This window comes from Dipteris shenzhenensis, chromosome 25 (genome assembly GCF_047967505.1).
Source record: "Dipteris shenzhenensis isolate YYH24624 ecotype China chromosome 25, Dip_SZ_1.0, whole genome shotgun sequence".
Taxonomy (NCBI): Eukaryota; Viridiplantae; Streptophyta; class Polypodiopsida; order Gleicheniales; family Dipteridaceae; genus Dipteris; species Dipteris shenzhenensis.
In genome coordinates this window covers 51,114,292-51,140,251 of record NC_141620.1, presented here as the reverse complement: position 1 = coordinate 51,140,251, position 25,960 = coordinate 51,114,292, and the positions used below count along the sequence as shown (strand labels likewise).

At 48.1% G+C, this 25,960-nt stretch overlaps 1 protein-coding gene across 1 annotated transcript in view; it reads right to left on the bottom strand.

Annotated features, from left to right (window-relative positions):
• LUT1 (Cytochrome P450 superfamily protein) overlaps nt 1–25,960 on the bottom strand; it is a 78,515-nt gene that overhangs the window by 35,711 nt on the left and 16,844 nt on the right. The window contains exon 2 of the mRNA XM_087396806.1: nt 5,716–6,012. Coding sequence (XP_087252932.1) covers nt 5,716–6,012 — 297 coding nt within the window. The remainder of the gene's footprint in view (nt 1–5,715; nt 6,013–25,960) is intronic.

Genomic DNA, 25,960 nt, shown 5'->3' with positions numbered 1-25,960 from the left:
AACCAGGTGGACTCAGAAATAGGCAAATGGTCTCTATCCATCCACTCCACTGGTGTGGCTGCATCCTGGCTGCACTTCCTCTGAGGTGACTACCTGAACGAGCTCTCTGATCCTCTGGAAGCATCCTGATCCTCTGTGGAGTCTGCCTCCTGGCTTTGTATCAGGATATATATATATATATGTATATATATGGCTTGGCATACGGCATCTTACTGCCTGATACAGTAGGAAATCTGGGAATGGTGCTGCTGCCGATTTCTTATCAGCCAATTTAGGCTTCTTCTCAGCCTCATGCATAGTCCCCTGTGTGCTGCCCGTTGCATTCTTAAATCTGTTGGCATACTTAGGTTCAAAGACTTCTGCAAGTTGGGCAGCTCACTCAAAGGTCTGAGGGTTATGTGACCTCAAATCTGCAGCCAAAGGACGGTGCAGTCCCTATCTAAAATGCAGCGATTTGCTCCTTTTAAATATGTCATGCACAAACAAAGAAAGCCTCCCAAAACACTGCAGATACTCCTGGACTGTTCCAGTCTGTGTAAATGCATAGAACTCAGCCAGGTACTACTCTAAAATCAGCGAAGATACGAAGGTGGTGACCATGAGTTCTTTGAATCCCTTCCATGTGGTAGGCTTCTGAGGTGAAAACGCCACCACGTGTGAGCATAATCTTGCATATGCATGCCAACAAGGATGATGCGATCCTCATCAGCCTTGGGGTAGCAGCGGAAGTAATCTTCTAGCTTCGTGAGCCACTCCTCAAGCTTATTAGGTCTACAAGTGTCCCCTTTGGACTTATGCACTGTCATCTTATCTTTTACATCCTTGGCTGTGTAGTCCTTATGATTGTAAACACCAGAGGAACGGGCGCCATCATGCTTAAGATTGACATACTGGTGGAAAGGCATCGCATCACAGTCGTTAGGCAAGGCCCAGTATGATTGCAAGGCATCGGAAAGCATATCATCAATAGCGACCTATTGCCCAACACCAACACCCTATTGAAAAGTAGAACCTCCTATCTCATTAACAAGCTCTGTGTGGTTGTATGTGCTCACTGATGAAGCAAAAGAAGCAGAGCCCCCGGTTGTGTCTGTCTACCAAACGCATCCCTCTGAAATGATGGCATGCCAAAAGGTTGGGAAGGTTGACCTCTCTCCCAAGGGTGTGGGCTGCCCTATAAACCAAATGTGTTGGAGATATTCTTAGCCAAAGAGCGTGTGTGAGATGTGATATGTGATGTGTTGTACTAGGAGATCTAGTACTAGTTGATGTGTGAGTCATGTGCGAGTGCCACATGTCACTATGGGCCTTATCCCATATGCACTTGGTGCAAGTGTGTGAGTGTGTGGCCTATAAGGCTTGTACTTCACTTGTCTCATTTAGTGATGATGGTGTATGAATTAAAGCCTTCATGGATTCTACATTTGTGTACCACTTCTTCACTCCTAGACCTCTCTCTCTCTCTCTCTCTCTCACACACCATGTTTCTAACATGGTATCAGAGCAGGTCAATCCTGCCATAGCTGCCCTGCCACATCATCATCTCCAACCCTAACCCTAATTCTACTCAACCTCTTCCCTCTTGCAGCTGCCTGAGCTCTGCCTCATTCTACCTCCACCTTTCAGCCTTCTCAACCCATTAGGTCTTCTTCCATAGCCACCTCAGCCAGAGTTCGGACAGCCGCCAAGTGGATTGAGGAGATCATGAGCACCATTGGGGTCAAACAAGGCTGCCCGCTATCACCAACCTTGTTTGGCCTCTACATTGATGAGCTTGAGACTTTCATGGAGGCACTTCATGGGGCAGGTTGCTCTCTCGCCGCCGGTACCCTACTTCAGATTCTCTTATACGCAGATGACGTAGTGCTGATGTCTTCTTCTCCCGAGGGCCTCCAAAGACACTTGGACACGCTACTGGCTTTTTGCGAGTCCCATGACTTGAAGGTCAGCCTTGGCAAGACCAAGGTTATGATCTTCAACACATCTCGGGCAGCCGTGCATAGGGAACAGTTCACTTTTGATGGCTCACCAATCGAGATCGTCTCCTCAAACACATACTTAGGTGTTGTTTTCTCTGGCCCGATCTTCACGATGCGACCATCGATGCAGGCTCATTTGAGCAAGGGTTATGCCTCACTTGCCCAACTAGAGAGACAGTGTTTCCACTCACATTTTCAGGACCCTCGGACCAAGGTTCTTTTTTACTCCTTGGTTCGACCAGCAGGCATATACGGTACCCTTGTTGGGGACTAGGACCTCTTAGACACGGAGTGGGCTAGGGTAGAGAGGCTCCAAATTCTCTTGCTCTCTCGGATGATCCGGGGCAAGCCATCCATCCCACACCATATCATTCACACCAAGTTTGGGTCTACCTGACTATAGTTAGATGCGGCATTCCAAATCATCATCTATCTATACCGCGTCAAAGGGTATGGGGATTACACATCAGGGCGACGCAGGCTGCCATGGTTGGCACTATCTTCGTGTATGGGTTTGGTAGATGGAGGAGATCAAAGAGGTTGGTATGCACAGACACACAAGTGGTTCGAGAGATTGGGGCTCCACATAGACAGATTGCCTCCCTTTCAGTACAACTTAGATGATCCGTCCGTCCCGCTCAAAGGCCATGAGGTCCACCAAGTCATTCGATGTGGTCAGAGGCCTTGCCATTTGCCATCTTTTTCAACCCTGCTTCAACATCCTCAAAAGTGAAAGGGCTGGCTGAAGCATATGACATTGTTTCATTTCCCATTTCTGTGGCATTGGCATGATTATAGAGCTTGGTGACATACTCCAGCATTTCCTCGTCAGAGATATTGCTCATGACCTTTTTCTTATGGCCCTTAACCTATTTCCACCCCTTTCTGGGATTCTTGATGAATGTAAGCAGATCAGATTTTTCCCTTTCTAAAATGTAATTTCTTTTCTTCTTCCTCGTGAGGGCATTGTATTGATTTTCCTTCAGTCTCTAGAGGTTAATATCAGAAATATGTTTCAGCTCACTGCGTAGTTGCTTGCATTCATCATCATACCATTTCTTGTGGGGCAGCCCTTTATGTCTCTTCTTTCTGTCCTGGGAAATTTCTCCAAAAACCTGCGTTGCGATGTCAAGGACAGCTTTTTTGAGGGCTTCCCATGTGGGTATGATTGCCATTGCATTCAGTTTTTCATCTAACATGATGGCATAGTATTTCTGCTTGTCTTGATCTATACAGAAGCCTCTTGAAGTGGCTGCAAATTTCTGCACTTCTCTTTCAGTTGGAATACCAAGAATCAACCATAGTGGGAGATGGTCTGACTCAGGGTACTTCTCTCCTATCCTGAAAGTTTCTATATCATGTAGAGCATTGATATGGGCCAGCACATAATCAAGGACACTATGTACCCTACTGGCAAAGAAGCATATCATCTTGTTGGTCCTTGGAAAGCGTTGCATCCCATTCAAAATTGGCATATGGAGCCCATTCATCATACACCTGAGTGCTCTTCCTTGCGCATTTACAATATCATCTTCTCATGTCCAGTGCCACAAGGCATCTATTTCAATTGCAACTTCTTTATCCAATTCATCGTGCATAATAGATTGGAATTGCGACTGTGCAATTCTAGCATTGAGGTCTCCCATGACTATTACCTTGCCAACGTCTTTCAGTTCTGCAATGTCTAGGCATAGTGATTCAAATGCATCACTTGAATCTATTCCATTCCGAGCATAGAAAGGGGACTCATGGTGAGGTATATAACATCCTGCCAAGAAGAGAGGGTAGTCACCAAATTCCAGTTTCAGCCATATAAACCTCTTGTGCTTATCAGCTCTATACATGCCAATTTTGTCTGCTAAGTGTTCCTTGATCATGCATGCCACTCCTCCTTGGCCTCTCTTTCCAATTTGTTTTTGGTAGACTATATGTACCACATATCCCCGTATTTCTGGGATTCTACAAAGCTCGCTTTCCCAAGTTTCCCCCAAGAAAACTATATCTACTCTCTGTATGAATGCATTAACACTGACTCCCTTATTCCAAGGGAAACCTCTACAATTCCAAAACATCACTTGTAATGACGTGTATGTCCCATGGGTCTCGTACCCCTATTTGGCATCCTGGTTGCTTTCTTGAGTAGGGGACATCTTGCCTTGTCTCATTTGTCTTTCTCCATATTGCTTCCTTCTAGCTTCTTGTCGTTTCGGGGTGCGATCTTCGCTGACATAATAGGGGGAACCTTTGAGATAAATCCTGCTACTGTCAAGAATGATAGCCCTCTTCCTAGCATCCATCATAGTGCATACAATGGCTCTCTTGTCGGGCATGCCCTCTTGCATCCTCCCAACCCGATGGGCTCCATAGACTGCCACATTTGGGATCGCAAAGTGTTGAGCAAAGAAACCCGCCACCTCCTTTGCCAAGGTGAGGGGGCTTTCCTTTTCCACTTCTGGGAGTCCACAAATCACTAGATTTTGGGCGCACTTTTCTCTTTCCTTTTGCTCCTGCATGTCCTCCTTTGATGGGGTGTTACTGCGTGTTTGAGGTTGGGCTTTAGGCTCACTTGCAGGTTCCGTAGGGGGGAACTTGGAGGCAATCTCTACCCATTGCTTGGGCTCTTCCACTTTGAAGAGAGAGAGATAGAGAGAGATTGGGAGAGAAAGTGTAAGCAACAAGTAGGAGGGAGGAGGAGGGAGTAAATAGGATTAGATGTCACATCAAAAGGCAAAATGAGGGGTGGATGGGGACTTATATAGTCCCTCCTCAATTCCCACCTAAAGGACCACTAACATACCCATTTTTCCCCTTCATGTAGGCCATCACAATTTCAAAAAATGAGTCGCCTAGCTGAAGCGTCTTCCCAAACTTCCCACACCTCACTTTGATACCAAACTATGTAAATCCAATCACCTATCTCAAGCAGAACTTGTAGGAGGCACTATCACAGGAAAATCGTAAAACCATAAAATACCACAGGCATCTGAGACACTTTCACCACCCAGCCTGTGCGAAGACACCTCTATACAGATGTTAGAATGATCGACAATCTTCTGCGTAGATGGAGACCTAGATACCCCCTTACCCCTAGAAGGTTCATAACCCAAACATGGCTGCTTGCCGCGGTCTGCATGCCAATTGCATGTGCATCAGATCTTTTTTCAAGTCATCTAGGGTATCCTCAATGATCATCAAAGTCATTTCTTTGCCTTAGGCACATGCCTTATCAATTCACCCTAGACATGAACATGCACGTCAGTCTCATCAACCTTCTAGTTGTCTCAGCACTCATCACTATGAACCTTGAAAAATAACTCCTTGACCGCAACTAAATCAATTCACATAGCAACGTTCCTTTTCATTTATACACATTTCAACAGTCTCTCTAAAGGACTTAATGTCTACTGATCCTACCAAGGTCTTATTAAATCCTAACTGGAATGTAACACCTATTCACACAACAAGCACAAAATGTTGCATCTAAAAAGCAACCATTCTGTACATCAACGAGTGCCTGCAGTGCTAATGCATCATTTTCCCACTTGATGGACAGTTGCAAACTTCAATTACTACCGATAACACAAAGATAAGTCATAGCCATGTGTCCAAGTTTTCTTACACTTTGAATGTATCAGACAAAGGAAATGTTGGATTGCATTTGCACATCTCTAATGTCTATCTACAGTATCCAAACGAAGTGATATAAGCTGATAAACGAACATAGACACTTGCGTACCTGCCAATAAGGAAGGATGTCAGTTGACCGAGATTCTGCCTCCTTAAGTGCAGTGTAAACTGCTTGTATGACTGGGCTATCAGAAGTTAAAGAATCAAAGTTGTAATTGAACACTGAAAGACCAATTACATCCAAGGTCAGTTGGGAAAATTTCTCCTCCATATTTACAGCAATGCCCTTTTCCATATCTATTTTCAACCTCTTCACCAACTGTTCCGTGCACGTGCAAAAAACTTTGTCCACCATTGTTGACAGATATTTGCGATGCAATGATGGCAATACTGCTCTTCGTCTGATCTACAAAATCAGCAGCAGAAAAGGAGCTCAGCATGAGATGCTTCTGCCTGGAGGAAGAAAATTTTGGTCTAATTAGATACACTTCAATTCTAAAATATGTGAGTTATCTGAAAGTGTCTAGAAAATGGCTCTAAGGATGTTTGTCTCCATAAGCACACACAGCGGTATAAATGACATTTGCTGTCACTTAAACACATCAATCACCAATCACTCACATATAACATTTCTGTGATCTAAACGAATAATTAAACGCTTTGGTTTGTGCCCATGGACTGCAAATGCAGGTTCCTGAAGATTCTAGCATTTCAAAAATACAAGGTTTCATTTATGTGAAATGAAAGTCTTCGAACATACACAGACAGAGAGGGAGGAAGAGATAAATAAGAGAAATGTTGATGACGATCGAATTGATGTCTGCTTGAGGCTGAAGAGAGAACAATATATGGCATTACAAAGGCAGCAAAACATGGTGTGATAGGAGCCCCAGTGGTTGCTATGAGCTTCTAATACGAGGTGCCATAAGGCCGCTTAAAGATATTGGTTTTTGGATATCCCAGGCAATCATGTAGCCTCTGTTGCAACGCTGCTGTGAATGGAAATGAACAGAAGGTGTCCTGTTCTTCTACAATGAAGCATGCCTCATACAAAGGACAATGCTGCACACTCCAAAGGAACCACTTCTTGATTGCATAATTTAAATAGCATGGTATTGGCACCCCAAGTGCCAATGTCTTGCCTCATATCTCAAGTTGTGTGACCTGTTTGGATGAACTATACACCGTTTAGATTGAATTCAAGATAAACTTCATTGATCCGTTCAGGAAATGCACACTCAGCCTCGTGGAAATGTGAGAAGGAGAAAGGTCATAGTTGAAGCCTAACAATAGAGTCAATAAGCGTCGAAAGGCCCGATGCGAGGGAGGGGGAGGGAGGGATTGGTGTTGGTAAAAAACGTAGTATCTACAACAAAGGACCAATGCATCAATTCCTCATGGAAATTTTCTAGTTTGTTATATTTAAATGATTTGAAATTATCAGAGGAGTTACAGGCAGCACCAAATGCCTTGAATGCATGCATTCCTCAAATCGACCCTAAACCCCCATCTTGGGCCTTTTCTTCTATATGGATGAGTTTTAGAAGGGTAGTGACCAGCACACCAAATCATGCCTTACCACCATGAAAGAAGTGTCAAAAATGCAAAATGTAGATATTGAGTACTTGCAGAAAAAGATGAGGGAAAACAAAAGACACCATGTGTAGATTGCGTGCCTCCATGGAAGAGGAGATGAGCAAGTGGAAAACTGAAATGCAACTACAGCTGGAAATACAAATATGTAAAATGCAGGAACAAATGACTCGGATGCTAGATATTCAGACGAGCCAACATGCCCTACGGATAAAGGAGTTGGAAGATAAGGCTCTAGAATGAGGAATTGAATATGCTTAAGGAACAAGTGCAAATCTTACAAGCGCTAGAGGGGAAAGGGGACTAATGCATGCAAGGCACTAGAGGAATTCAAAGCAGAGAATGCAAAACTCACAGAAGGATATGGCAGATCTACAAGTCACCATGCAAGCGAAACATGAAGAAATCTCTCAGCAAATAAGTGAAGGAAAAGCAACAATAAAGGAGTACCATAAATCACTGAATGTCCTTGTTAGATACCTACCAATGGGAAACACGCCGATGGCAGATACCAAGGCATTGATAACAAAATGGGCATCAACCTCACCTTTGAAGGGGCATGGAGAGAAGGCAAGGATGATCCACCATCGAGACCAATGATTGTGAGGTTCAGGACAGCAGCAAATGCGACCATTTTTATGAGCATGAGAGCACCGCTGAAGGGAACAACGACATCTCTAGATGATGATCTCACGCTTTTACAGTCAGAACATCGCAGAGAAGGGATAGTTCAAGTTATGGCAGCAAGACATGTTAGAAGGTCACTGCGCCACCTGTGAGCCCCCGATTTGAGGGGACAAGGGGGCAGGAGACCGTAAGGGGTAGGGAAGAAGAAAAGGAAAGAAGACAGACCTGTCTGGCAGCCCGTGCAGCAGCAGCAAGATGGCGCGCTGTTCAAGGCGCCCCCGGACCTGCGCACGGGCAGACTAGGCAGCTGCAGCAGCAGCCCATAAGCCCTGCTTATGGGCCCTTTTATAGACCAGACCTGAGCCGGCCTGACCAGCCAGCAGAGGCCAACAGTCAGGTCGGTTGGTAGGCTGGCAGGTCGGTTTCTAGGGCACGGAGCCGACTCCCTGGTCAGCCAAATCAAGGGGCCTAGCCCCTCCTATAAATAGCCCCCCCTTCCCCCCTTATTCCTCATCACCTGCACTAACAAGCCTTGCACACAGGCAAGCGCACAGGGAGAGGAGAGACTCACCATCTTTTGGACAGCACTCCGGCTGTTTGTACACACTCTCTCTTAAGCTTTTGTTGCCCACCATTGTGGGGGAATATATCTGATTTTTCGCCTATCTCTCTTTCAGTTTTCTGAGTGTTGTATGAGCTAGAGAGGAAGTGAGGTGTCAGTGATTCTGTCCTCTATTCCAACATGGTATCAGAGCTAGGTTCAAAGCTCTAGATCGGAGTACCTCTACTAGAAGGCGACTCCAATCGACACTCAGGTTTAGGTGCGTGGTCAAGTTCTCCGCTGTATATTCAGTTTACTGTTCTTTATTACAGGATGGAGGACAAAGATTCTACTATTGCCTCTTCAGCCCATTCTCTTCCTTCCTCCTCCTCCAGATTCCTCTCATTTACTATCCCGAACTTCAAAGAGTCAAGGAAGCTAGACGGGTCGAGCTACCCGATCTGGAAAATGAAGATCCAGAGCCATCTTGTGACCCTGAAGTTGTGGAACCTCACAATGGGGATGGAGGCAAAACCGGAAGACTTGTTGAATAACAAGGGGAAGATTCTCATTCCAACGGATGGTGAAGAACTTGAGAATTGGGAAGAGAGAGATGCCCACTCCCTAGCATTAATCATAGGGACCACGGTGGACTCTGTTCTTCCGCACATCTAGGTAGCCGAGACGTCTATGGAGGCGTGGGCTATCGTGAAGGATTTGAATTAAACGGACAATACATCTCGGATTCTGATGCTTCAACACCAACTATACAACATGGACATGAATGAAGGTGACAATGTTCATGACCATCTCACGAAAGTCAAGATGGTGAGGGATCAACTCATGGCAGTTGGTCAGACGGTAAAAGCTTTAAGAGTTTTGTGACTACCGTCACTGCAGGACAAAGGACCAAGCCTCTCACCTTCGAGGAGCTTGGCCCTTTATTATTGCAAGAAGAGGATCGAGAAAAGCTGTTTTCGTAATCAGATGAGAAGGCTCTCGTGGCGAGGGACAAACCCAGCAAGGGTAAGTTCAAAGACTCCAAAAACAAGAAAGAAAGAAAGAAAGTTTATTAAAGTCTTCGGAAGACCGATGGGTCTATGAGACTGTGAAAATCCTGATACAACGAGCTGTGATAGTGAAGCTACTAAACGAGCGTCCATACTAATGCAAAATGCAAAATGCAAAAAATGCAAAAAATGCAGAATGGCGGTACTAAGTCCTAAGTACAACATAGTCATGTCGATGGTCGACTATATATCAATCTCAGCATCATCATCAATATCATCATCATCCCCAGCAACAGCAAGATATCAGGATGGATGAGGCAATGGAGACATGAAGTCGGCAATAGAGTGTTGTCGGCCACTCAGAGGTGCGGTCCTGGCACGTCTCCTGGTCGTAGCTCTACGTCTAACCAGGGCTACTATGACCCTCGTCGGTCGGGCTCCAACTCTAAACAAGGAGGGGATGTCTCCAAGTGTGATCTGTGTGTCGACCCTCTGTCTGAGCTGTCGAGTCACGAGCTCCGAGTCACGGTCATGTCAAGGCCTCGTCTCGTTGGGCTCCATGTGATCTAGCTGAAAGAACTCCGTGATAGAGCTCAAAGAGGGATCAACCGCGGAAGAAGTCTGCTCCTGTCTCCGTGCTCGGAGTATCCTCTCACGGTGTCTAAGTGCCTCATGAATGAAACCTGCCAAACACCGCTGGTCTGGGTAGGAGAGGAAATGGGCTGAAATCCCATAACTATCTCTGAAGAGGCAATGGAAACGTCCTCGGATCTCATAGTACACAGGACACCTGAAGATGAAATGCTCCTCTGTCTCAACCTCCTATATGTCACATAGTGTGCATATGCGCCACTCCCTGGGTAGTCGCTCTGCTCTGCCGCTCTCGATGCAAAGTCTGTGTAAAGAGACCCGAAACTGCCCAAGAGAGATCCTCATCGAGTGGGGTAGGTGAATCTATGTGTATCCTAGTGGGTCAATGAAACCCTCCGCTATGATATGTAAGAAGTGATCTTTGTAGAAGCTAAGCTTCACTAGGAGTTCACTCGGTTCCAACCAAGTTTGAAAAGTGTGTAGTTGTAGTAGATCCTCACGGATAACCTGGTTGACCTCATGTCATAAGAGGGGAGAGAACGAAGCATCCATGCTATACTGGAAGAGAGGTAGTCTATCCATGTGGAGCCCCAGTCGCTCAAACCATCTCTCTGTACGTGCATACCAGCACCTTTGATCTGCTCCTACTGCAAGTGCCATAGAAGAGGATAGAGCTATCCATAGTAACCTGCTACGGCCCGAGGTATAATCCCCATATTCCCTAACTCGGTACAGATATGTGATGACCTGAAATGCAGCATCTAGCTGTAAAGGGGGTGACCCAAACTCAGCCTGAATGATCTGGTGAGAAACGGATGACTTACCACGAATCATCCGTGATAGCATGAGAACCTGTAGCCGCTCCACACGGGCCCACTCTGTATCCGACAAGTATGGCCTCCAACAAGGACTGCCATACATCCCCGCTGGGCGAGCCAAGGAGTCAAAAAGCAACCCCTTGGTGCGTGGATCTTGAAAGTGTGAGCGGAAGCACTGCCTCTCTAGCCTGGCCAATGAGGCATAACCTCTACTCAAGCGTGCCTGCATTGCAGGTCTCATAGTGAAGCTCGGTCCGGAGAAGATAACCCCAAGATAAGTGTATGATGAAACTATCTCAACAGATGACCCCGCAAATGTAAACTGCTCCTGACGCATGATGGCTCGAGATGGATTGAAGATCATGACCTTGGTTTTACCCAGATTGATCTTCAAATCATGAGACTCACAAAAGGACTGTAGTGCGTCTAGGTGTCTCTGAAGCCCCTCTGCATAGAGCAAAATCTGGATCAATGTGCCCGTAAGAGAGCAACCTACACCCCCCTGTGTCTACATCATTGTCTCAAGCTCGTCAATGTAGAGGCCAAATAAGGTAGGCGACAAAGGACACCCTTGTTTGACCCCGATGGTACTCATGATCTCGTCTATCCACCCGGATCCTACCCGAACTCTAACCAGAAACTCTCTCGTAAAGTGCCATGACAGCCCAAATGATCTCCTGGTCATAACCCAAGTCTTGTAGACGCCGTATGAGGCGGGCTCTCAGGACCGTGTCAAATGCCTTGCGAAAATTCACAAAGCAACAATAAACCCTCTGCTTCCATGACCTCGCCTCCTCGATGATACATCTGAGCGTCAGAAGGTGGTCCATGGTTCCATGATCACATCAAAATCCGGCGTGTCCTGCTACTCTGAGTCCTCGACACTCTGCAAGTCTGCTAACCTCGGAATCAAGTACTGATGCATAAATCTTAGACATGACATGTCCAATCATAATGGTCCTGTAGTTCTCCAGGCTCCGGATCCCCTGCCTTGTGGATGGGGGAGATAGTGTTAATGGTCCAAGTGTGTGGAAATCCCAAACAAACCGCTTCATTAAAAAGCTTTGCTAAGATCAGGGCTAGGAGGTTAATCCCATATGCAATGAACTCAGTGCATAGTCCCTCATGATCCTTCGCTCGGCCATTATGAAGTTTCATTACAGCATCCTTTACCCCTCCTCTAGTGAAGAGGGTGCAGGATGTGGGACGAGGCATGTGTGAGAGGCTGAGGACTGGCTGATTTGGGATGTCATAAAGTGTGCGTGCATAATCAAACCAAATCTAGGTGTCAGTGAGTGGCAGAGGGAACCATCCTAGAAATCTCCGCAAGAAGTCCTTAGAGTTGTTACTAAACAAAATGTTCAGCAGCTCCTCCTCGTTTTGACGAACGAAGTCTAGTTTCTTCCTCCGTACCAGTCTACAGTATTCACGTAGCGTATCTGGTGCACTCGAAAGACTGTTTTTTGTTTCGAATTTGAGCTGACAGCGTAAGGCCTTACACTCATCATCGTACCAGCCTTAGTGCGTGGGATCCCGCATACTCTGATGTTGAGAGCCTTGCTGACTCTCTGTTGTTGCTCCATGAGGGTAGCCGAAACGGTGACCCTTGCGGGTTCTTGTTTGGCCACGTCAACCCATTTGAAAGTCTCCTCAATAGCAAATTGCATGCTCGCAATCTGTGCCTCGACCACCGGGGTACTCCTTGGGACAGTGTGTATGGCTGTGACCTCCTGTCAGAGCTGCATGATATCCTGTCTGAGTCCCTGAATAAGACGCGCCTGCTCCCAAATGGCCCTAGCCTGCTCCTGTATGATGCGGCTCTGCTCATGATTGAAGCGGACCCAAAGCGAGCCAGCTCCATCTCACGCTCACAAAAACTATGTATCTCCGTGAGTAGGGTCTCACGGGCCTCTGGTGTGTCAATCCACCCATGTCCATGCTAAAACTGTGGTGACTGTGGCATGAAAGAGTGGGACTGAGTCCGAAAACTGGACGGTGGTTGAGTGAGGAACGGAGATGACAATGGAATGGATGAGGTAGTCCCAACGGGGTGTGGGAGGCTGGGCAGAGGGAGAGGGGAGAGTGAAGCATAATGCGGCACAGTGTATGACACCTCCGAAGTAGGGGTCATAAGCTGTGCGAGAGCTATAACAGTAGAAGAGGGAAAGGGAACAACAACTGGCGCCATGGGCAGGAGTATGTCACTGATCGTAGATGTAGATGGAGCTGAGACTAGAACTAGAGCGAGGCCTGAAGCGGGGACTGAAGTCAAAGTAGAGATAGAGATAGAGATAGAGGGAGCTGAGGTTGGAGTTGAAAACGAAACTGACATTGTAGCAGGAGTTGAGGTTGAGGTAGAGATAGATGCTGAAGAAGTTGAGGCGGGTCCTACCTTTGCCTTGCTATTTAGCCCGAGTTCACTTCAGTTGTAACGTGTGTTCACATCCTCCAAATTCAGTTGTGTCGTTTGCTTTTTTTTGTTGTTGTTATTTTCGTCTTTCTTGGCTTTGTCCCCCATTCTCTTGGGGTGCGGGTGCAGATCTTAGTGTTAATGTTCAGCCGGGAGCGGGAGCACCGATTCCCCCCCCATAATGGGAGGCACGTCTAGTGCGAGGTGGTGGAGAGGTAGTGCGGAAGCCTGAAGTGGAGAGGCAGCCAAGAGGTGGAGAAGGAGGAGAGGCTAAGATGGCGATGATTTTTTTTTTTTTTAAGGTGGTTGTGGTTTCCCTTTTCTTTTTCCCGAAAAAAAAAAAAGTAGCGAGGGGAGCCGGGGGGGGGATGAGCAGAAAAGGAGGAAGGGAGGTGGCTGAGTGAGGGGGTAGCGGGGAGCGAGGGGCTGAGCGGGGGGTAGCGGGGAGCAAGGGGTGGTTGAGGGGAGTGAGGGGTGGTTGAGGGGAGCGAGGAGCGAGGGGCTGAGCGGGAGCAAGAAGCGAGAAGGGGGGGTGCGGGTAGCGAGAACGGGGGCTAAGCAAGAGCGAGGAGCGAGGGGCTGAGTGGGAGCGAGGGGCGAGAAGGGGGGGTGCGGGTAGCGAGAAGGGGGGCTGAGCGGGAGCGACGGGCGGGGGGCTGAGCGGGCTGAGGGGGGCGAGGGGTGGCTGAGGGGAGCGAGGGGCTAGGCGGGCTGAGCGGGAGCGAGAAGGGGGGTGCGGGTAGCTGCAGCAGCGCCTAGGGAGGAGCAGTGCCAACAAAGGGGCAGAGCAGGGTGGGTAGGTAGGCTGAGCGAAGGGAGGCTGAGCGGAGCGGAGGAGCGGAAGGTAGAGGCGGGGGGAGGATACATAGAAAAAGAGGCAGATGAAGTAATTCTAGTGAGAAGCTTGGTCATTCCGCTAAAGAGTGCCGCAAGAAGAAGGCGGACCTCAAAAAAAAGGAGTCCAAGTCCAAGGACGAGCATAAGACTGAATCAGCAGAGTCACGACCAGTGCTCTCTTCATCATCACTGAGTACTGCTCCGTGTATGCAATCATTGAGGGAGAGGAAGGTTGCTACATGGACAATGGAGGTTGGTATGTTGGACATGAGCTTCACAGCACATGTCCAACAAGAAGGGATGGTTCAAAACCATGGACGGTACGCATCCGAATTCCAAAGTTACTGTTGGGGATAACCGGTCATGCCCTGTGAGGGGTGTCAGTAGTATTCCATTCATTACCACTGCTGGAAACCAGGAGCTGATTTCCGGAGTACTATGCGTACTGAATTTGTGCAAGAACCTGTTGTCTGTCAGTCAGATGGACAAGCACAATATGTCGGTATTATTCGACAATGGCAATGTCACTGTCACATCCAAGGCAAACGAACAGGTGGTGGCTCAAGGTGTCGACGAGCATGGGCTATATCGGCTCAATGCTATGGTGGTGCACGGGGACCATGGAAGATCCATATTATGGCACGAGCGGTTTGGTCATGTACACTATGGCACTCTCTCTGAGATACAGCTCTGAGATACAGAAGACAAAAATGGTCGATGGACTTCCACCAATAGCAGGCAATGATCATGTCTGTAAGGCTTGCGTGGAAGGCAAGCAACATAGGGACAAGTTCCCACAAGACGCCTCATCACGGGCCAAGAAGCTCTCGAGTTGGTTCACACCAAAATCTGCAGCACAATGTCGACAAATTCATTCGTATGTTCGCGGTATTCTCTCTTACTTGTTGATGATTTCAGTCACATGACATGGGTATTTTGCCTTGCCAAGAAATTTCATGCTTTCGAGAAATTCAAAGTCTGGAATGCCCAGGTAGAGAAGAAGAACGGGGAGGTAATCAAAGCCTTCCGCACCAACACAGGGGGGGAGTTCACTTCAACCGAGTTCAATGGATTATGCAAGAAGCAAGGGACCAAGAGACAGCTCCCACATCTCAGCAAAATTGAGTTGCTGAGACGAAACACAAGACCGTCACAAAGACAAATTTGACCATGTTGCGACGGCAGACTCTCGAAAGCCTATTGGGGTGAAGCCGTGAACACTGCCATTCACATCCTCAACAGAACCAAGACCAAGGCTGTTGATGGCAAGACTCCATACGAAGCTTATTATGGTAAGAAGCCCATCATTTCTCATCTGAGGGTTTTTGGTTCTAAAGCATTTGTGCATGTACACAAAGATGAGCGAACAAAGCTGGATCCCCATAACCGGAGCTGTATCTTTCTGGGATATAGCGAAGAGTCCAAGGCCTACCGCCTATTCGACCCGAACAAGAAGAAGATCTTTATTAGCAAGGATGTGACCTTTGAAGAAACCGAGCCACAGCCTACCGAGGAGATTCTAGAACTTCTAGCGTTACCCCCACCCAAAGTCACCATCCGCAAGATGGAGCCGACTGAAGATCCGGAGGAGGAGCATGCCATTCCAAAGCTAGCTCCCAAGTCAACTTCAAACCCTATTTATGGGCCTTTTTATAGGCCAGACCTGAGCCGCCTGACCAGCAAGCAAAAGCCGACCAGTCAGGTCGGTTGGTAGGCTGGCAGGTCGGTTTCTAGGGCACGGAGCCGACTCCCTGGTCAGCCAAATCAAGGGGCCTAGCCCCTCCTATAAATAGCCCCCCCTTCCCCCCTCATTCCCCATCACTTGCACTAACAAGCCTTGCACACAGGCAAGCGCACAAGGAGAGGAAGAGACTCAGCATCTTTTGGACAGCACTCAGGCTGTTTGTACACGTTCTGTCTTGAGCTTTTGTTGCCCACCATTGTGGGGGAATATATCTGAGTTTCCGCCTCTCTCTCTTTCAGTTTTCTGAGTGTTGTATTGAGCTAGAGAGGAAGTATGGTGTGAGTGATTCTATCCTCTATTCCAACGTGGTATCAGGAGCTAGGTTCACAGCTCTAGATCAGAGTACCTCTGCTAGGAAGAATTGTTGGATAACAAGGGGAAGATTCTCATTCCAGTGGATGGTGAAGAACTTGAGAATTGGGAAGAGAGAGATGCCCACTCCCTAGCATTAATCATAGGAACCAGGGTGGACTCTGTTCTTCCGCACATGCAGGTAGCCGAGACATCTGTAGAGGCATGGGCTATCCTGAAGGATTTGTATGAAACGGACAATACATCTTAGATTATGATGCTTTAACACCAACTGTACAACCTGGACATGAATGAAGGTGACAATGTTCATGACCAATTGACGAAAGTCAAGATAGTGAGGGATCAGCTCGCGGCAGTTGGTCAGAAGGTAGAGTCAAGTCAACTGGCACTGTTGACCTTACACAAGCTACCTAGAAGCTTTAAGAGTTTTGTGACTATGGTCACTGTAGGACAGAGGAACAAGCCTCTCACCTTCGAGGAGCTTGGGCCTTTATTATTGCAGGAAGAGGCTCGGGAAAAGCTATTTTCGCAATCGGATGACAAGGCTCTCATGGCGAGGCACAAGCCCGACAAGGGTAAGTTCAAAGACTCCAAAAACAAGAACAAGACTGAGGATACAGAGAAAAAGAGGCAGATGAAGTGCTTCTACTGTGAGAAGCTTGGTCATTCCGCTAAAGAGTGCCGCAAGAAGAAGGCGGACCTCAAGAAAAAGGAGTCCAAGGAGGAGCCAAAGACTGAATTGTTAGAAAATGACCCAACAAAGGGTACGCACAGCGGAAGACTTATAGTAATGCCTAGGAGCTCACACAGTGTGCGGTGGGTGTGGAATCACAAACTTCTTTACTTATGTGCATACAATAGGTGTGCAGACTTGTCAATAGACAATGAACCAACCAGATAGAGAAACCACCAAAATATATATATTTCCGTCCAAAACTATGGACACAATACAAAAGAGACAGATCCAGAGTCCCACCAATGATGTGGTCCTCTGATCTTACCACAAGGTCCTTCTCCTATCTGCTGGCTATCTCTAGACTCGAGTCCGTGTGCTCCACCTGGAGCTTCTGTAGACTTTCCGTCCTTTGACCTTAGCTCCTTGCTGCCCTAGAAGACAGCCAAGGTCTCAGCCTCACACTGAGCTAAGTCTGCAGCAACACTAGTACTCCTTCAGCTTTTGGATGTAGGCCCCAAGGGTTGTGCTCTGCTGCTCCTTTCTGCTCTGCTGGAAGCTGCCCTGCTGGATGATAAAATGAGGCCTGAGGCCTCTCCTTTTATACGGCTCAAAGCCCCCTTGAACCAACCGACCAGCCAGCCCTAAATGGGCCAACTGGCTGGTCTGTAGCAGCCCTAACCAACCGACCAGTTGGTTGGCTGGTTGGCTGCCTATCCAGCCCTATTTAGGGCCCTTTGCTGGCCCTTTGTTCCATACAGGGTCCAGCCCCTTTGCCGCTCCTGTCCTGCCACCTGCCAGCCCTGCTTGCAGGCCATAGACCTGCCCATATACTTTGCCAAGGACCCCGTCATGCAAGCACCTCTGCCAGGCCCTTCCAGCCACATGTCCTGCACCATACTGCCCCATACATCCTGCTGTCCTGACCTGCCTGTACCGCGCCATCATCAGGGTCTGTTGCAGGCCCTTCACCTGCCCACTACCCTCACCATGCTGACGCAATCTACAGGTCGCAATCCTGTGAGGTGCTGCCCATGTGGCAGCCCCCTCTCTTTCTTCTCTCTTGGGCACATCCTGCCCTAGGTCTCCCTCCCCCACGCACTCCTCATTTGGGGGCTTACAGATGGGGAGGTCACCTTTCCAACATGAATCAGCAAATGTCATGACCGGTGCTCTCTGACTCATCACTGAGTATTGCTCCGCATATGCAGTCAATGAGGGAGAGGAAGGTTGGTATGTGGACAGTGGAGCTTCAAAGCACATGTCCAACAAGAAGGAATGGTTCAAAACCATGGAAGATACGCATCCCAATTCCAAAGTTACTGTTGGGGATAACTGGTCATTCCCTGTGAAGGGTGTCGATAGTATTCCGTTGATTACGACTGCTGGAAACAAGGAGCTGATTTCCAGTGTACTATGCGTACTGAATTTGTGCAAGAACCTATTTTCTGTCTGTCAGATGGACAAGCACAATATGTCAGTATTATTCGACAATGGCAAGGTCACTGTCACATCCAAGGCAAACGAATAGGTGGTGGCTCAAGGTGTCAACGAGCATGGGCTATATCGGCTCAATGCTCTGGTGGTGCACGAGGACCATGGAAGATCCATATTATGGCACGAGTGGTTCGGTCATGTCAACTATGGCACTCTCTCCGAGATGCAGAAGACAAAGATGTTGGATGAACTTCCACCAATAGCAGGCAATGATCATGTCTATAGGGCTTGCGTGGAAGGCAAGCAACATAGGGATAGGTTCCCACAGGAGGCCTCATCACGGGCCAAGAAGCTGCTCAAGTTGGTTCACGCCGACATCTGCGGCCCAATGTCGACAAATTCATTCGCAGGTTCGCGGTATTCTCTCTTACTTGTTGATGATTTCAGACGCATAACATGGGTATTTTGCCTGGCCTAGAAATCTCACACTTTCGAGAAATTCAAAGTCTGAAAGGCCCAGGTAGAGGAGAGCATGGAGGTAATCAAAGCCTTCCGCAACGACAGAGGGGGGGAGTTCACTTCGACCGAGTTCAATGGATTCTGCAAGAAGCAAGGGATCAAGAGACAGCTCGCACATCTCAACAGAATGGAGTTGCTGAGAGGAAACACAGGACCGTCACAAAGACAGGGTTGACCATGTTGCGAGGGCGGAATCTCTCGAAAGCCTATTGGGGTGAAGCCGTGAATACTGCCATTCACATCCTCAACAGAACCAAGACCAAGGCTGTTGACGGCAAGACTCCATACGAAGCTTATTATGGTAAGAAGCCCATCATTTCTCATCTGAGGGTTTTTGGTTCTAAAGCATTTGTGCATGTACACAAAGATGAGCGAACAAAGCTGAATCCCCACAGCCGGAGATGTATCTTTATGGGATATAGCGAAGAGTCCAAGGCCTACCGCCTACTCGACCCAGACAAGAAGATTTTTATCAACAGGGATGTGTATCTTTGAAGAAACCGAGCCACAGCCTGCCAAGGAGGTTCCAGAACTTCTAGCGTTACCCCCACCCAAAGTCACCATCCGCGAGATGGAGCAAACTGAAGATCCGGAGGAGGAGGAAGAGGAGGAGGAGCATGCCATTCTAGAGCCAGCTCCCAAGTCAACTTCATCCAAAGTACCTTCGTCACGGACATACCCAAGAGCAGTTCCGGAGTGCAGCGGTCTCAAAGAAACATGCAAACTCCCTCCGTGAACTTCGCTTTAGTAGCTCAACTTGCTGAGCCCCGTTCCTTCCTGGAAGCGAAGGATATACCAAAATGGCAGGAAGCCATGAAGGTTGAGATGGAAGCCATTTTGAAAAATGACACCTGGGATTTAGTTCCCAAACCAACCAAGCGGAAGGTCATCAGGACTAAATGGGTGTACAAGCTTAAGTTCAAGTCAGATGGGAGCTTGGACAAATACAAAGCAAGATTGGTAAGGGCTTGACTTCCACGAGACCTTTGCTCCCACAGCTAGGATGGTGACTATTCGGACAGTCATTGCCTTGGCTGCTCATCATAGGTTGCCTATTTTTTAGATGGACGTCAAGTCCACATTTTTGAATGGTAACTTGGAGGACGTATATGTGGCACAGCCACCAGGATTTCAGACTTCACGATCCCCATCAAAAGTCTGCAAACTGAAGAAGGCCTTATACGGGCTGAAACAAGCCACCGAGCTTGGTACCAACGGATAGATGTCTTCTTCCTAAAGATGGGGCTTCAACGGAGTCCATCAAAGTCAAATCTCTATCTCGACACAGAGGGGGATTTGCGGCTGGTATTGATTCTATATGTGGATGACCTCATCATTATTGGGATCGTAGGAAGAAGATTGCTCAAGTCAATAGACTTCTTATGGAGGAGTTCGAGATGACTGACTTAGGCATACTTCACTACTTCCTTGGAATTAAGGTGAAACAAGGAAAGAGCAATATCTTTATTTCACAAGAGAAGTATTGCACTAAACTGCTCAAACGCTTTGAGATGGAAAATTGCAAAGCTGCAGTGACTCCCATGGAGACTGGTTTGAAGCTGAGTGTGCGTGATCCATCTGAGCCAACTCATTCATTACTATATCGACGCTTGGTGGGGAGTTTGCTTTACCTCACCAATACTCGACCTGACATCTCCTTCGCAGTTGGATTTCTCTGTCAGTTCTCCGCCACACCCAAGAAGGCTCATTGGGACGCAGGTATGAGGGTGCTAAGGTATTTGAAGGGTACCAACACCTACGGCATAACTTAAACCAAAGGCATCGAGTTGGGAGGTTTCCGTGATAGTGATTGGGCAGGGGACATTGATACCCGAAGATCGACCTCTGGATATTGTTTCTTACTCTCATCATGAGCCGTGTCATGGCTGAGTAAGAAACAACCTACTGTCGCCCTTTCATCTATAGAGACGGAGTACAGGGCTGCCTCTACAGCGGCAATGAAGCATTGTGGCTCAGGTGGATCTTGGAGGACATGAATGTGGCCCAAGAAGATGCAACTCCAGTTATGTGCCACAACCATAGTTGCATAGCGATCGCCAACAATCCGGTGTTCCACACACGGACGAAGCACATCGAGGTCCACTACCACTTTGTTCAAGAACTCATCGACGAAGAAGTCATAGAGTTGATATACTACCCAACCTCCGACATCATCTCAGATGTCTTCACGAAGACGCTTCCCAGGGAGCAGCTGGAGCACCTCATTCGACGCATGGGGATTGGCCCAGAGTTGTGACATTGAGAGGGGGTGTTAGAAGGTCACTGCCCCACCTGTGAACCCCCGATTTGAGGGGACAAGGGAGCAGGAGACCGTGGGGGGTAGGGAAGAAGAAAAGGAAACAAGACAGACCTGTTTGGCAGCCCGTGCAGCAGCAGCAAGATGGCGCGCTGTTCAAGGCGCCCCTGGACCTGCGCACGGGCAGACTAGGCAGCTGCGGCAGCAGCCCATAAGCCCTGCTTATGGACCCTTTTATAGGCCAGAAGACCTGAGCCGGCCTGACCAGCCAGCAAAGGCCGACCTGTCATGTCGGTTGGTAGGCTGGCAGGTCGGGATCTAGGGCAGGGAGCTGACTCCCTGGTCGGCCAAATCAAGCCTTGCACACAGGCAAGCGCACAAGGAGAGGAAGAGACTCGGCATCTTTTGGACAGCACTCAGGCTGTTTGTACACGCTCTCTCTTGATCTTTTGTTGCCCACCGTTGTGGGGGAATATATCTGAGTTTTGGCCTCTCTCTCTTTCACTTTTCTGAGTGTTGTATGATCTAGAGAGGAAGTGAGGTGTGAGTGATTCTATCCTCTATTTCCAACAAGACAAGAAGGGAAATGTTTATATAGATGCAAAGTCATCATAAGGAAGAGGGCAGAAAGGGAGGAAAGGGAAGATAGAGATGCTGGCAGCATATGACGGTGTTGGACTGATAGGATTGTGCCACAAAGCAGAGTAACGATAGATATGTGGAATTGTAATGGCACCCTTTGGTCTGATCCGGGAGGCTTTTCAGAGACATACACTGATAGAGATATCATTTTTTAGAAAGAGACATACGAGAGTCCAGAGAGAGGGGTACCTACAGTAACAGGACACACATGGGAGTCAGCATATAGCAAGACATTGAGGAGAGAAGCTAGAGTCCGAGGTCTAGGGGAGTAGCTTTCCTCTTCAAATCACATCTGCAATCGCTCATATCTATGATGCATAGAGAGAAGCACACACAACACATGTTGGTCCGGCTACAACCACAACAAGCAAGGGCAATTTTCATTGTGGTATGCTACTTTCCTCCAAATAAATCATCATGTGCCATTGAGGTCACCACAGAAGTGCACAATATGATGATGACATCACGGAGTTCTCTAGGCAAGGGGAGATCCTCCAATTAGGTGACTTCAATGCACAAACGGGGAGCAGACAAGTTAATCTGCTTGACTTTGGAGATGGCCCTCTTAGACTGCCGGAGATTGACCCAACAAAGCTCGGGATAGTGAGACATTCAAAGGATGCACACGTCGCGGTATATGGCTGACACCTACTGGAGATGGGAGTAGTGAACGACCTGATCATATATAACGGCCTTCTCAGACGACCATCATCTGGGACTCACTGCTTTCCACATGGACGCGGACGAGCACAGTGGATTACCTAATGGGCTCCCCAGCCTTTGTGACACATGTACAAGACCTCATGGTCCCTTATCCCACAATTGGCGCGGACCACTCCTATTTGGCATTTAGCATATTGACCACCACGCCAGTAGACAGGATCAGTCGGTTCCCACCCATGTCCAAATACACTTTGATCATGCCTTGGATGCAGTGTATATGAGCCACTTGTCACATGAGCTCCTAACCCACCTTGGAGATGACGCAAACCTTGCATATGTTTCAAACACTTTGGTCTCGGTGGTCTAGGATGCCGCCACTAGGACTTTTCCAACGAGTCGCTCTACAGCCCGCTCCCCATCTGAAAAGATGCCCCATAATCCATGGTTTGATCTCACCTGATACGAGAGCAGACTTTGGGACACTTGACAATACAAGAGGCTGAAGTAGGAGCAAATTTTGTGCTCACCACAGAGAATCTAGGGCAGCAAAGGGCTCCAGGTGAAGCTTGTTCGACTCAGATTTCTGCAATATATTCTGAGGCATTTTGGGAACTGCTCTACCATTGTCTATCTCTGAGTTTGGTGTTTTGTGAGTTCTATCTTGTGGACACATAGTCAAAACCTTTGAATTACAGCATTCCTTCACCTCTCTAGATCCTTCCATTTTGCACACCTTAACAATCTAAAATCCCGTAGCGTGGAAAGACTCGACACAGGAGTCAGGAAAAAAACTCTGCTGATAATGCTGAGAAAAAACTCCACGTGAATGATACAACAAGGGCGCAAGGAGGGATATATATAGGGGAGGGTCTGTTGGAAAGGTCACCTCCCCATCTGTAAGCCCCCATATGAGGAGAGCATGGGGGAGGGAGACCTAGGGCAGTACCCAACAGGAAAAGAGAGAAAGGGGCTGCCACATAGACAGCATCATGGCTGGCATGAGGGCAGCACATCTAGAACTGCTAAGGGCAGGACAGAGGGCCAGGAAAGTACGGAAGGATGGCAGAATACAGATGCCTGCTGTACGGCTGGCGTACGGAGCTCAGGCAGGAGCCTTAGAGCTGGAACAAGCCCGGAGCAGAAGCAAGACAATCTGGGACAGATTGCGAAGGATCTAGGACATGGAGGCGCACTGTTTGCAGAGGTGCAGACATGGCAGGGAGTGCAGGCTCAGATCTGCAGCAAGGAATGTGACTGTCAGTGGGCAGGTGGCAGGCCTTTTATAGGCTGCATATTTGCCTTGAATGGAGGGCCAAAAGCCCTGGAAAGTTTGGGCCATAAAAAGCCTGACTTGTGTGCCTTATAGGGCTGGACCAGCTACAGACTGGTCGGCCAGTCTGGTCGGCCAGTCTGTAACAGGCTGGTCGGTTTTTATCAGCCCCCCCTTGGGGCCTATATAAGGAGGCCATTCAGGCCTCATTTTATCATCATCTGGGGCAGCAATTCCACCAGCAGAAGGAGCAGCAGCAGGGCTACCTTTGGGCCTACAGCCAGGAGGAGAAAGAAGTACCTTGTGCTGCAGACTTAGCTTGCAGGAAGCTGCCCACCTAGACTGGTTTCCAGACAGCAAGGTGGAGAACATCATTCTAGACTAAAAGTTTACTTACGCTCAAGGTGGAGCACGCGGACTCTAGTCTAGAGATAGCCAGCAGATAGGAGAAGGACCTTGTGGTAAGATCAGAGGACCACACCATTGGTGGGACTCTGGATCTGTCTATTTTGTATTGTGTCCATATTTGTGGACGGAAATATATTATTTGGTGGTTTCTCTATCTAGTTTGGTTCATTGTCTATTGATGAGTCTGCACACCTATTGAATGCACATAAGTAAAGAAGTTTGTGATTCCACACCCACACCGCACACTGTGTGAGCTCCTGGGCATTATTTCCGCTGCGTGTACCCTCTGTTGGGTTATTTTCTAACAGGGTCCCCTTGCTGGTCGGCCTACTTATGCAGCCAACTAGCTGACTTGCTGGTCGGCCTAACCAGACCCACATGGGTCGGGTCGGGTCGCGTCTCTACCGACCAGGTTGGTCAGGGTTACCCAACCTGATTGGGTGGCCACATGTGGCCCCCAACACCGGCGTGAGGCGGCAGCCTCCAAACATGGCCTGGTGAAGCCCAGCGGGAAATCCTCGCGTACATGCCCTGCCTCGTCTCCCTTTGAAAATACACTGAGAAAGGATGAATATCCTACGCCTCTCTCTAGGCGGGCATACATCCACATAGCAGCCCTCACTTAGTACACATACAAGAGATGACTAACACAGCAGCCCTCACTCACTACGATACATATAGGAGATGACTAACTCTAACAGCTCCTGGATGTTGAATCAGCCCAAGGGAGCTGGAATGTTCACAGAGCAGCTATTGTGGTAGAGGCTTGGTAAACAGGTCCGCTGCATTGTCCTTCATCGAACTAAAGTCTAGCAAGATATCCCCATCAAAAATCTTTTCATGGACAAAGTGAACTGCATCTAAATGTGCTTCGTTCGGGCATGGAACATCGCATTCCTCGCAATAGATATACACCTCTAATTGTCGCAGTCAGATCTCAGTGTGGAACCCAACTTCTCCTAGTAGTCTCCAAAGCCAGACCACCTCACAGGTTGCTAAACATGCAGCCCAGTACTCTGCCTCTGTGGAAGACAAGGCCACAGTGGGCTGCTTCTTACTGCTCCACATAATGGCTGCTGAACCAAGGGGAAAACAGTGGCTGGTTGTCGATTTGTGTGTCTCTGGATCTCCCCCCAATTGAAACCGCTCCGTCCCTGTAGCTGGATCATGGGGTTTTACTCCCGTTCCTCCCACATAAAACAATCCACGATCCCTCGTACCCTGTAGATACCAAGGATCCACACACCCGCATCTCAATGTGTCTTCGGTGGTGTTTGCATAAAGGATCTTAGCAGCCCCACTGAAAAGTTGAGGTCCACCCTGGTGTTAAGGAGCCAGATCAAGGAACACGACAAGTTTATTGTACATTGCAGCAGCCACCTGCTCACTAGGATCATGCTGGGATGGTGTAGTGTTGGGATCCATGGGACAAGAGATGGGTTACAATTCTCCATTTTTGTATGGCTGCCAACAGCTCATAAACGTATAGCTGTTGTGATCCAAAGAACCCCCACTTGGTTTGCCAAATCTCCAAACCCAAGAAGAAGTGGAGCAAACCTAAATCTATCATCTCAAATTCCTACGACAAAGCAGCCCATCTGGCAATGTGGGCCACGTGGTTGCCTACCACATATGAGATCGTAAATATGTTAGAAAATGAAATCCCACCGAAGGATATCCCGCAAAAGCGGAACACTAATAGATTAGCCCAAGAATTACAAACAGAAGCGTTTCACTGTAGAATCAAGCTTCATAACCATGTGTGTACATTCATGTGTGTGCGGACTAGCAAATAGACTATGCTCAAAGACAATATAGAAGCAACTCTTATATATTTCCGTCTGTCCACAAACTTTACAAGATACAATACCAAAAGGTTCTCCTACTATATGCCTGGCACCTCTAGATCTCTGAGCCCGCGTGCTCCACTGAGCTCATGTAGACTCTTTGTCGAAAGGATCTCTTCCACCTTGCTGTCCGGAAAGCCAGCCTAGGTGTGCAA